Genomic DNA, 13979 nt, shown 5'->3' with positions numbered 1-13979 from the left:
TTCTATAAAGTCAGGTAGTCTTTCATCCTGCACTTTTGATTCTAAGTCACCATGGTATTCTTAAGCATAAAGAAACCTGCTTCTCAACAACAGGTGCTGGATGATTAGAAGATGGTGGTGGGGTGGTTGTCAGTATTGCCAAAGGCAGCTTATGCCAGTATCAAAGGTGAATCCTCCAAGTGGCCAGGCTCACTGGCCAGTCAACATGAGTAGCCAGGGAGCTATAAATGCATGCCAGCTGTCCCGACAGTGCCTGGACGGATCTGCAGTAGGCAGGTTATGTTTAGAGAAAACCAAGGAGAAAATAACATGGTAACCAGAATAAACTGTTTGGGGTCAAAATAACAGTCCGGTGTTTGGTTCTCGTGTGAGATATAAAAAGAAAACTTGGGCTTCAATTAGGCTTGGTATCAACTTCTAAACTTCTTGGCTATGCCTGTGCACCTCCAAAGTCATGGCTATACAAAGGCAAAACTACTCTGAACTCCTCACAGCCTAGATTACTCTGGGAAACCTTGGTGTCTTTAATGTGGTGTCCATTCTCTTCTTATAGAGCTTTATAAATGGACACTGACATGGACTACGAAAGACCCAACGTTGAAACCATCAAATGTGTGGTCGTGGGCGACAACGCTGTAGGGAAGACGCGCCTGATCTGTGCCCGAGCGTGTAACACCACACTCACACAGTATCAGCTTCTGGCAACCCACGTACCCACTGTGTGGGCGATTGACCAGTACCGTGTCTGCCAGGAGGTAAGCTGCAGTATCTTTAGAATCCTCAGGCCATCGTTGCTGTTTGCCAGTCTGGTTCAAGATGGAGGAGGAGGATGGTTAACTTGCACATTCAAACCCAAACTAACCTTTTTCAGTGCCAGTGCCATAGCAGAAGACAAAAGCAAAGAACCAACTCAGGAACATGGCTCTGGTATCCTGAGTGAGGGTTGAATCATGTGACTCAGACAGGGACTTAGGACTCGGCTTAAGTTTTGATAGATAATAAACAAGGATAGTAAGTGCAGCTAGGCAGAGGGGCACTGAGAGATGTTGACTTAGATGACCTCCTGAGATCTCTGAATAACACTGAACACGGGAACTCTCTCTCTCTTTCTCTCCTGCAGGTCTTGGAGCGTTCCCGGGATGTGGTTGACGAAGTGAGCGTTTCTCTCAGGCTTTGGGATACTTTTGGCGATCATCACAAAGACAGGCGTTTTGCGTACGGCAGGTAAAGCAAGACCGGTGCGGTTGAGCCCAAGTTCAGTTTCCTTTTCAAACTCATCAGCTGTCTTCACACATCAGCAAAACCCACATCATAGGGCCTTTTGAAATATATTTGGGTTTGCACTGTGTCTAAGAAAAAAAGAAAAGAACAATACTATTTCCTGATGTCAAGAAAAAATGAGTTTGCCTCGCCACTCAGGAAGCCACCCCAGATTAAAACAGCCAGTGCTGATGAAGCTGGGCAGTCTACCCTCCGGCCTCAGTCCACTTTGATTGCTGTTTTCCTGAATAGCACCTCATTACTTGCTTTTCGAATATTTCAAGTTATTTTAGCACTTGGCCGCCCTACTTCAGAAGGTCTCTTTGGTCTTTTTTATGATCATATTAACAAAAGCCTAATGTTATTTGCTCTGTCTTACATTGTTTGGCTCTGTGTTATCTAAAATGCCTCTTTTTCAAATTTGAAGGTTTTTCTTAAAAAGAAAGAAAAATATCTCTGAAATCTTTCACAAGGCATGTTTCCAAAATGAACTGAAATGCTAATGTGTATTTTTCATTTTAAAAAGAGCAGAAAAGCCCAGGGAAAGGAAGATCAATCTAGGCCACTTAACATGGGTAGGAACACAGTCAAAGTGCCTGAAACCATTTAGCAACTTCAGGTCGCTAACATAATGCATCTTCCAAGTAGTGGGTCACAGATCTTAAAATCCAGATGAGGTAGAGAATTTCTTGATCCTTAATTGTAGATGAACACATTGCATTTTAAGATTAGAATTTAGGTTTCAAATTCTAAACTGACAGCTCAGTTGTCCCTTCTTAAAATTGACCACCAGGCTACCTCCCAGGACTGGATCAGATACCCCACACATGTGTGTTGTTCCTTGGAATAGAGACAAGTATTTTAGAAAGTTCTTCTATTTCTTCAAGCCAGTAACTCTCTGAATAAATTTCCATTGGTATTTATCAAATTGGTCTAAAATACTGAGTAAACTACTCAAAGGGTTTGCCTTTCAGCAATTCACATACTGGGGACGGGGGGTGGGGGGGAACACCCTGTGATTATACCATTTTGTTCAATGGACTCAGAAGAGGCGTGTGAAAATTAAACATGATTTTAGTGTCCTCTAGGCAACAAGGACTTTTAAACCTAGTATCCAGCATCACAGATACTTTTCTCCTTTAATATCCTGGGCTATCATTTTTTTCCCATAATGTTGTGGAGTATTATCTTGGTTCAGATGCTTCGTTTCCAGTGTTCTACATTTAAACAATAACAATAAGCGAGCCTGCTTATAGTATTATGTATTAAGTATTATGCAGTCGGGTTTGTAATGTCCGTGTGTTTTAAGAGGCATGATTTTCAAATGATGTCTTTAAGCAAAGCAAGGATACCCGTCAAGGGACTTTGTACAAGTGTCACCCCACTTCTACAAAGTGTTCTGCAAAGATTCATCTGAAGATGAGCTTACTCAAATACTTGGGCTCAGACTCTGTCAACTCTTTCAACAGCTCAGTGGTTTGGTGCCACTTAAAATTTCTGTATTCGAAACAGGGAATCAGCAGGATTCCCTTACGAGTAAAACCTAAACTGGGGTGCTGGAAGAGCTGCTCCATTTCACGTGGGATTCCTGCTCAGGATCTGTTTACTGGCGCCGCCGTGGCCCTCACGGGGCCACGCTGGGCCTCAGCCAGCACCCTGACATGGCTGGAGTCGTTTTACCACATGTCATGCCTGTGTTTGTTCACTCCCACCCAACAAAAATAAGCTGCTCTTTCCTATGACTCCATCGGTTCAAAGCGCATTGTTCTGCTGCCTTGTCTGGAATGTTTGGTTCCATCGGCCACAACCCATTCCCGCTTTGACAGAAACAGGAAGTGCTCCCCAAGCCAAGGTTGACTCTCTGAGCAACACAGAGGGGCTGCCGGAAAACCCCCTTGCATGTTTCTGGACACGTTCTCCTTGGACTCGCTTCGTGTGCATGTCTATACCTGGCCTTTCCTCTGTCCTTTCTGATTCTCTCCCAGCTCCAGATGCCCCGCCACAGACCCCAGTGCTAGTTAAAGAACAAAAACCAGAGCTCCTCTGTCTTAGACTCCAAACCTGTAAATGCTGAATATGTAAGACCACATTGATGGAGCATCAAGAAGTTGTGTTTTGTGGGAAAACCTGGTAGCAGTGGGCTTTTTTATTCGGTGTAGAACTTTGACCAGATTTTTTTTTTCCTTTACCATAAGAAAGCTGAGTCAGTTTGGTTTGCAAATGTGGTTTTTGACTGATATTTTTACTATTTGCGAATTGCAAGTCAATGGGATATGCAACAGACATAAACTTTGATGCCCGTGGACTATATTTCATAGTACCTGGGACCTTTTTGTTTTGTTTTGGTTTTTGGTGGTACTGGGGTTCCTGAAAGCCCTTCTTCCTCCGGGCTACACTCCCAGACCTATTTTTTATACTTTTTTATTTGGAAACAGGGTCTCCTAAGCCAGCGCGTGCGGCTGGCTTCGAACCTGCGCAATCCTCCTGTCTCCGCCTCCCAAGCGCGGGGATTACAAGCGTGCGCCACCACGCCCGGCCTACCTGGGACCTTTTTAAAATACTTCATTAGTCTCTTACAGTGACAGAGAAAACAGACTCATCCCGAGGTGTCTCAGACCTTACTGTCAGTGTCCCTCTTAGCACAAAGGAAGTTAACAAGTAGCCCTGAAGCATTCTTTGGCCTGAACAAGCTCTCAGCTTTTTGAGTGAACCTATATGAGTCAAGGGGTGTTAGTGGTAGGCATCTGCCAGCTTGAATTTGCAAGTTTCTTTGCGTGGTTTAACTTTATCCAGAATGTTCTTGCTGTCTTCAGGACTTCCCAGCAACACTGTGTGTGTGTGTGTGTATGTGTGTGTGTGTGTGTGTGTGTGTGTGTGTCACTAGAGATTGAGCCCAGGGGCATTCTACCTCCAGGCTATACCTCAGCCCTATTTTTTATTCTTTATTTTGAAACAGAGTCTCACTAAATTGTAGAGGGCCTCACTTCAAAGTAGCTGAGGCTGGCAGCAAACTTGCAATCCTTCAGTCTCAGCTTCCCAAGTACTAGGATTACAAGTGTGCACCATTACACCCGGTACCAGCAACTCTTTTTTTTTTTAAGACAACTAGAATAATAGCTCCAATTATGAAAAGCCTGCAGTATGCCAGTCAACATATGCTTTGCCAACATTAGCTTAGTGGGTCCTTTAGGGAGGTAGATATGATGTCCCTGTCACAGTGAGTAAAGTGTTCAGTTCTGCTGCCATAACTTAACTGCTAGTGAGTCTCAGAGGCAAGTTCACACCGCTGGCTCCCACTCTTTTCCACTATGCCAAGATACCTCCGCCTCAGTTTCAATAGGAGGCGACTGAAAACTACCCCACACCAGCGGATGGGGTATCTGTTTGCTCTTCGGTATTGGTGCCAAGGCTTAGAACTAGAATAGATCTCAGAAGCTCATCTGGCTGACCCTTTTCCTCGAGAAAGGGAAGTTGCCAATACAGCTAAGAAAAAGCACCGGTGGGGTCCTTCTACTGGGGTTGATGGAAAGAGCAATGGAGGACTAGATCCCAATACCGCGCGTCCCAGGTCTGCCAGGCCCTCTCCTCTTGGGAGCAAATGGGCCCAAATCTGTTGTAGCCTTTCTTCCTACCCCCCTCTACCTACTTCCAATCTACTTTTGGATGAACTTTTGAAGTTCTTTTCTGGGTCTTTTGAAATGTCAAGTACAAAACTTGTACATAGTAGCCATGACTGTGATCAGCGGCCCTTTTATGGTAAGGAAAGAGCCTCTTCTTAAATGGATGTCACTAAACTCAAGAGCTTTCCTTAAACACTTGTAAGAACGAAAGGTGGGCAGGTAGGATGGGCTCCACCTTCTACCGGACGACAGGCCCCCTCCTCACATAAAGTATACATAATTGCGGATTTTATTGTCCCCTCTCCTTGAAAACCTCAGTCACGGATCAGGATCAGATAACCTTCAGATACTTAATAACGCCGATGGTGCTGAAAGTGATCTCAGCAGCCACAGTTTAGCTAAGGCACCCCCGTGAGCCGGACCGGGAGTAGGAGTTCCTATTCTGTCCCACTTCGTTCTCACGGTGGCCCTGCAAAGTAGGCTCATTTCACAGTTGAGGAAACCAGCACAAAAAGGGTCAAGGTCAGACAGCCAGGACAGACTGTGGCTGAATTTTCTGCTTGGGTCTAATTCCAAAGCCCACATCCTCTCCCTGCTGCTGTGCTGTGTGGCTGACAATGGTGATTGATGACAAACTCACTTTAGCTTTCCTCCTGGTATGGTCTGAGTCCTGCCCTGTCCTGTGCAAACACAAAGACCAAAAGCCACCTCTCTCCCCAGCTCTGATATTCCAGTGCTTCTCTTAATTTCTTTTATTTACAGCAAAAAAAAAAAAAAACTAATTCTTTGTATACATCCTTTAGTTGTCAACCATGATTCCTTTTGCTTTCAATAAAGGTGATACTTCCAAGCAAACTTTTTTAGGGTGAATTAGAATCTCGGGCAATCTATTTGTCATGCTTCCCCAAAACATTTAACTAAGAGATTCAGAACCACTACACTTGCTCTCACTCCCAATAGTGTCCAGACACATTTTCAGCCTGCGTGGAACCCATTCATTTAGATAGTTCATACTTGCACACTGGTTTTTCTTAAATGTAGTTAGTTAGTGTCTTTGGATAGGACAGTATGCATTTTAGATAATAATATTAATCAGTGCTATGGTTTCTGTGTGTCTATTTAAATAAGATGGGTTTGGTTTCATATGTTAAGACCTGTGTAATCAGATATGGCATGAACACACTCCATTCTGAATGCTCAGTCGAGGACCTTTAAAAAATTCAAGACTAGGGGTGACCAGTGTTTGTGTCTTTAATGCATCCAGATAGAGTATTTGGAGTTAGCTCTTATTTTCCATAGCACATTTTAAATGCTGGGCCAGAAATAATGTTCTAACGATTTCAGGATGGTGAACAGCCTGTTGTAACAAGAAATATATCAAGTAGAGGTGGACCAGAGCCAGGACTAGGCAAGGCAAGCAAGTTTCTCACCTTGGGCTTAAAAATGTAAACAGTAATAATTTTAAAAAGACAGGATCATCGTTATTAGTTTTTTTCCCTTTCTGCCTCAGGCTTACTATGGCACTCTTACTGATCCTGACTTTAAGATGTTGATATTTTGTTCAATGTGGCTTTTATTTTGATGTTTTAAGAAAACAATTACTGAGTTGGTGTGTATGTGTGTGTGTGTGTGTGTGCGTGCGTGCGTGCGTGCGTGCGTGTGTGTGTGTGTGTGTGTGTGTGCACGTGAGCATCTCCTTGCATTTTGGAGCAGCAGTGCTCCACTGTTCACCCCGCCCTGGTTCTGGTGGTGGATAGCAAAGTAGCAGAGGGAAGAAAGCCACTCATGCGTGGAAAAGTGAGCGAAACACTTTTCAGTGTGTTCATACCACGGGTTCTAGGGAAATGAGCGCTGCTTTTGTCCTGGAGACGTTCAGTCTTGGGTGCTGCCATAACAAAGACTAGAAGTTCCTCAAGTTACTGTAATAAAGCAGAAAGACAAGGGATAGGACTCTCAGTTCCCTGGGAGTTAATACTAAAATCATTAGTTCTCTTACTTGAGTACACCTAAGCATAACAGTTATTCTGAAATTTAAAAAAAAAAAAAGTTTCTTGGGAGCAGCAAATCAGCCAACTTTAGCCAGCACCTGATTTACTATTGGAGCAGGTCGTCCTCGGGACAAACTGTGGTGAGCATGGTCATGGAGTCATCATGATGCTCTTTACCAAACCTCTAACAAAAGGGAGACATATTTGAAAGGTAGAGTGAGGACACTACACAAAAAAAGACTCATAAGCCAGGCATGGTGATGCACACTTGTATTCCTAGTACTTGCGAAGCTGAGACAGGAGGATCATGGGTTTATAGCCAGCTTCAGCTACTTAATGAGGCTCTCCACAACTTAGTGAGACCCTGTTTCAAAATAAAGAATAAAAAAATAGGGCTCAGAGGTAGAATGCTCCTGGGTTCAATCCCCAATACTGCAAAAAAAAAAAAAAGGCACATACCGTGTATCTCTATTTCTATAAAAGCCAAGGAAATACAATCTAATCTACAGTACAGAGTGATACTCAGTAGATTACTGGTTCCCTAGAGATGATAGAGAAAAAGGTGTATTACCAGGGGACTTGAGAAACTTTGGGTGATGATGGAGATATTTATTATTTGTTATTTGTTCATGATGATGATTTCAAGGGGAACATATATGTCAAACTAATCAAATTAAAAACATTAAATTTAGCCGGGCGTGGTGGCGCACGCTTGTAATCCCCGCGCTTGGGAGGCAGAGACAGGAGGATCGCGCAGGTTCGAAGCTAGCCCCGTGTGCTGGCTTAGGAGACCCTGTTTCCAAATAAAAAAAAAATGCAAAAATAGGTCTGGGAGTGTAGCCCGGAGGTAGAAGGGCTTCCAGGAACCCCAGTACCACCAAAAAAAAAAAAAATTAAATTTATAAAGTATAATGTACTTCAATTATATCTCAAAAGATCTAAAATGAGAAATATCATTATGGACAACAAATTCTATGATATTTGAGAAAAACTTAGTATGATGAGTTATATATGTTTTAACCATTTGTGGAACTTTAAGTCTCATGGAAAACAAATCTTTCATGTAAACTTAGGGGGGAAAATGGAACCATCGTTGAGTAGGAGGGATGGAATGTTTATGGAATCTCAATGCTAATGATGGGACACTACCATACTGTCACACAAAATCATCATACTGTTTCCCTTCTCCCAGAGCTAGAGCCCTCAGCTCAGTGTGATCACATGGCCTATTTCCTTGGCTAGAAGATTCTCTTTACCAAGTACCCTGTGATAGTCAAATAGAGAACACCAAGTTCTTTGAAAGTTTTCTGTCTCTCCATCATATAGTAACAATTCTGCCTTTGTAGCTGGTTCATTCTAGAACTAGAGAAGGTGATGCTCACCTCTGGAGTTTGCACAAGACCTCCACTCTGAACCCAGCCACATCCACCATGGGTGGGTGGCTCCACTCTTGTTCATTTTTCTAATTTGGGTCCCATCTTCCCTCTCCAGCCTTATATCTTGCTCTAGACACAATAAAATATTTTCAGGCCCATGTCCTCTGAAGCCTATAAGCCCAGAGCTATACATTATATCCACCTCAAAAAAATGCCCCACCCTTTCTTTTCTTAAGCCAGCCAATCACTACTAATATTCTGAGAATTGAAACAAGTGTCACATATTTGCAGACATTCTCTCTATACTCTTCTTCTCCTCTCTGTCACCTTGAGAATCCAGGTAAAGTGTCTTGCCTTCATGTTTCAACAGAATACCTTGACAAATTCTGCCTTGTGTCAAAATCGGCTTCTTTATTCTCTCCCCATATCCTATTATTCCAAGTATCTGTAGGACAGTATCACCAGGACCAGTTCTAATATATTATAGAAAAGTAATCGATGTTAGCTAAATGAGTGGATGAGTTTGTTGATCTCTCGTGAATACCAGGTTCTTCTAAGTAATTAATAAGGAAATATTATTATAAAATACTCCAAATTATTTTACTGAATTTTATATGTACATCTTATAGTAAGAATAACAAATGGCAAGCCAACCTGAAGATGATGAAGACGGCAGGCACTGGCGCTTGGCTTCTGCCTAATGAATTAGTACATGGAAGCTGAGCTGGGAGGCCAGCAGAAAAAGGCAGATATACTCAGCCACATCCTCATAACCTCCCTTTGTATTCCCTAAGTTTTTGAATTTGTAATTTTGTGCATGTAATGCTTTACTTGAGTGAATAGAGTAACTTGCATTAGTAATTACACTTTTCCAAATTATAGATTGTTTCTTCTCTGGACATCATTTCCAAAACCTTTATAAAAATAATTTTTTAAAATAATCCTATGTATGTATATGCTTGTATATAGATATGTCATAAAAATTTATATGCTTCATTGGCCCAAATATGGGAGCACTAAGTAGAAAATTGAAGGTGGATATTTACCATTACATGCTTATGCAAAACAAATCATCCATTTTGGTGGATTTTTAAGTCATTATATTTTGTCTGATAATAACTAGGACTTGTACTTCATAGAACATTTTCACAGATATTTTCTTAGTGAACCTTAACAATAATTCTACTGGTAACTGAATATTGGACACTCACTAGATTTCAAAAATTATCCCACCACTTTATTCTCCCCCTAAGAATACCTCTGCCCTCATCCTAGAGAGCACAGTCAGAAGGACAAAGTTCTTTATTTATTTTTTTTTCTTTTTTTTTTTTTTTGGAGTAGAACCCAGGGATATTCTACCTCTGAGCTATACTCCTAGCCTTATTTTTTAATTTTTTTTCTTTTCCCAAAGAATTTATTCACTTATTTATTTTAATTTTATTTTTATGTGGAACATACTGAAAGTTACATACATTTAGACTGTGCTTGGTGCCCTCTGCCCCGCCCCCACCGTTCTTCTTCCCCCAAATTCCAACAATGAGTGTCCTGGTTAACCATGCTATATTCATACTTTTACACATATTCAGATGTAGCTCCTCCATTAATCAACCTCAGCCTTCTTCCTCTCCAATTTTTTTTTTAAACAGTGTCTCACTGAGTTGTAAAGGGCCTCTTGGAGAACTGTGATCCTTCAGTCTCTGCCTCCCAAATGGCTGGAAGGACAAAGTTTGGTTTTTTTTTTTTTTTTTTTTTGGTGGTTCTGGGGTTCCTGGAAACCTTTCTACCTCCGGGCTACGCTCCCAAACCTATTTTATATTTGTATTTGGAAACAGGGTCTCTTAAGCCAGCAAGGCTGACTTCAAACCAGTGCGATCCTCCTGTCTCTGCCTCCCAAGCACGGGGATTACAAGCATGCGCCACCATGCCCGCCCAAAGTTTTGAATTTTAAAAAAAGAAAGCAAGTTAGCGAATCTCTCTTAAATTCATTGCCTTTATATCTTTTCGTGGCTTTTGTTTGGTGCGTATTTTTTTTAAAAAAGCAAGACGGTCTGTAAAATAGAAGGCTTCCTTAAACCTTAATTATGTTCTTACTTACTAAAATTATTTCTAAAAGCAACTTGCCCATTTATTTGCATTTCCTTTGCTTCTGGAGATAATTTAGTTCCTGAAAGAAACATTCTCCATTGTTATTCTGATGTTATGAAAGTATCCAATTAGATGGAGTAAATGGAATTTTTTTTAGATAAATTCAAATAATTTTGAAAAACATATCAGGCGCCTAACTTCTGCCGTATACCAGAGATACTATATGGCAATTTTTCAGCACTAATAGTCTGAAGAACTATAATGGCTCACATTCTATTTTCATTCTTTATTAAAACTCCAACTAATCCTTGCCTGACTTACTCTAAGTCTTAATTCATTTCTTTTAGACCTTGAGTCTACAGATGTATTTGTGGCCTCAGCTTTTACCCACCAATACCTATAAAGCCTTTTTTATTTAATAAACACTCACTGAAAACCTCTTTTGGTACCAACACAATGGGAGGGAAACATATAAGAAAAGGACAAAAATCCTTGAAAATCCTGATAAATGAACTCATAGTGTTAGGGGGGAAAGAGCAACATAAATCACTACGATTCAGCGCTAAAAATACTAACCTAAAGGTGTTGGTTCCAGGAACAGAGAAAAAAGAAATGCTCAGGCCCAAAGCCATTTTAGATCATTCTTGACTCCACTGGTCACATCCTGGATCCTGTCCTTCGGTGTGCCCTGTGGGCTCTCCCTTCTAGAGAATGCAATCACTCAGCGCTGGCTCCCTACCCGTCTCAGGCCAAACACCTGCACAGACCTGCAGGGCCCTCGCAGCCTCGCCCAGCACCACCTCTCCTCGAGTTTTCCTTCTGTTATTTGCCTTCTCACCACTCTGCTCCAACCACGAGACCTCTTCCCTTAGGGAAACATCCCAGGCATGATCAACCTCTGGCCTTGGCACTCTCCGTTTTCTTCTCTGTCCCCACCTCCACAAATCAAGTCACGGTAGCTCCTTTTCTCCCTTCCACTCTTTACTGAAATGTCACCTTCTCCTCAAGGCTGTCCCTGACCGCCTCATTTTCAACAGTAGCATCTACTCCCCAGTATTTTTGTCCCCTTTCCTGGCTTTATTTTCTGGTCAGGACTTATGATCACTAAGCATCCTCCCTATTTTATAGATGTTTCTTTGTTGTTTGTCCTCCACCAGAAGGTAGGCATAGTGAGGATAAGCCTGATGAGGGGATTTGTGTCTTTCCCTAACTGCTCTGTCCCCAATGCCTAGAGAAGTGCCTGCTCCATAGTAGGTTATCTGCTACTATTTCTAGAAGAGATGACTAGATGGCTGCTTGTTGATGTTGGATAAGTGACTCAACAAGTCCTGGCACCTTCACAGTTCAAGAAGGACTGCTAAGAGATCTGGGCCAAGTCCCTTTCTCACTGTAGTGGGATGATCTTGCTTGTCGATGATTTGGTCTCAGAAAGTGCAGAGAGGTCAATCCCAGAAAACCCCAACCTGACATTTGAGCCGACCCACAGGTTTTCTCATATCTGCAGCTAGTCGGGCCCTCTGGAGAAAACACTAAGCTTATAGGAAGGAAATTCCTCTAGCTTCAGGGAAAGCCACAGTGGATGAGAACGAAGGACAGTTTCATCTCCTGCTGCTGATCAGGCCTTCCCTGTGTCAGCACATCCCTGCATCCCCTGGCCAGGAGTGAAATGAGGTTGTTCAAACTATTCCTTTTAATAAATTTATCATGCTTCATCCAGTTTCACGTGCTTGCCACTCCTGATTCCGTGAAGTGTAAGAACACACTAAAGGGAACCTAGTTTTTCAGGTATAAGAAATGGGATATCAGGGGGGGAAGCCTGTGTCTCTTGGACGATGACCCACAACTTTCTTTGGTAGGGCCATTGCACACCACGGTGTTCCTACCGTCATTGGTAGGGCCAACCTTTGTAAGACTCGAGTGCTGCCCCCATCAGGGTCCGGTGGCTGGTGGGATGTTGCTGTGGCTCACCTGCACGTAAGAGCGTGCATTGCTTTGCCCCTGTGTTTGGAGGGTGGGGGAAGAGTGGTCTAAAATGTCACTTCCTACTAAAAAATGCGGTTGCAAGCTTGAAAGAAATAGTCGCGCATGCTAACCACTCCCAAATCTGAATGTATTTCAGGGTGTTTTGACAGTTCCCCCCACATAACATCTGTACTTAAGAAGCTTCACTGCTGTTGGTAAAGTATGGACTTGATTTCTCTGCTCCCCTCAAGGGCGCTGCATGGTCCTGCCCTGCTCTCCCCAGAGCTCCTGCCAGGCGCTCCCTACAGGCCTCTCCATCTTCCGTGAGTGTGAGCTTACACAGCCATCCATCTCCAGGCGGTCCTGTGCACCATCACTGACAACTCCCTCCGCATCTCATACACACTGGGCTGCTCCCCTACTAAAACTTCCCAAGCCACGTGTTCCACGTTTCTTTTCTCTGCCATGCTCCCAGCTGTTCTGTACTGTTTTGATGTGTCTGTTTGCATAGCATTGTCAGACTATATGCATGAAAGGTATGTTGTCGACATAAATGGTTTTGAAAATGTTTCTGCAAAGAACCTACCTCACTAATCAGCAGGGAGAAGGATGCCTGAAGCCCCAGAGGCGGAGGTCAGGAACTCCTGCTGGAATCTGTGCCAGAGGAGGAATTACTCATATTGACAAAGAAAAGAAGCGTATTAAGATGTTGTGTGGTCTCTACCAATATGGGGGATATGGAATTCTCTCCTAAAAAATTAAATAATAGCAGTGGTGACAAAAAGAGGCATGATCCTATCATAGAATAAAAGGCTTAAAAGTACAAATAGACTTTAAAAAAGAGATACTTTCATGCAAAACTCAGGTAAATATAACCATTAGCCTTTCCTTGGTTACCAAGTGTTAGTCTAGCGAGAGACCCAATCGCCCAGTCAGAATGGAGCTCACTGGACAAAGTGTCCTGGCTCACTGCTTTCTGGAGCACAGACAGGGTAGAATCTGCTATTCTTTGCATCGCTCACCAAATTGGCCTGATCTGATCATCTTAGATAAAAGATAATTTCACAATTATCCTTTCACTGAACCAGATTAGAAAACCTAAGATCCACATCTCTTCAGCTGGACAATAGTGGGCAAAGTAGATGAGACCAGAAAAAGGAAGGAAAGAGTTTGAAATGGAGCCTGAACCGAGAGACAAAGAGCACTTCTGTAATGGAAAATTCATTCTTTTTTTTTTTTTTTTGCAGTACTGGGGATGGAACCCAGGAGCATTCTCTCTCTTAGCTACAACCCTAGCCCTATTTTTTATTCTTTATTTTGAAACAGGGTCTCACTGAGTTGCAAAGAGCCTCACTAAGTAGCTGAGGCTGTCCGCGAACCACGATCCTCCTGTCTCAGCCTCCCAAGTGCTGGGATTACAAGTGTGCGTCACCACGCCTGGTTGGGAAATTCATTCTTAACAGTACAAGTGTGGTCCAGCTTATCTACCCTTTTCCAACCATTTCTTCAAAGGATGGATTTGGTACTTAAGGCTGGAGCAACAGTTTAACTTCTGGTTGCTTCTCTGGCTTTTCCCACTGTATTTGACTGTAGATATTGTAAAGACAGTCTGAGAACTGTCTTTGCTGAGAACTGTCTTTGCTGTCTTTGTTGAGAACGTATTTGCTGTTCAAACACTGGATAGAGCC

The 13979-nt window shown here is 42.6% G+C and overlaps 1 protein-coding gene across 1 annotated transcript in view; it reads left to right on the top strand.

Annotated features, from left to right (window-relative positions):
* Positions 1–563: 563 nt before the first annotated feature.
* Positions 564–13979, top strand: part of RHOBTB1 (Rho related BTB domain containing 1) — a gene marked incomplete at both ends in the record, with an annotated part of 48273 nt that continues 34857 nt past the window's right edge. The window contains 2 exons of the mRNA XM_080693587.1: positions 564–755; positions 1121–1224. Of these exons, the coding sequence (XP_080549713.1) occupies positions 564–755; positions 1121–1224 (296 nt within the window). The remainder of the gene's footprint in view (positions 756–1120; positions 1225–13979) is intronic.

This window comes from Muscardinus avellanarius (genome assembly GCF_963383645.1).
Source record: "Muscardinus avellanarius genome assembly, chromosome: 4".
NCBI classification, from domain to species: domain Eukaryota; kingdom Metazoa; phylum Chordata; class Mammalia; order Rodentia; family Gliridae; genus Muscardinus; species Muscardinus avellanarius.
This window is presented reverse-complemented; position numbering and strand designations above follow the sequence as displayed.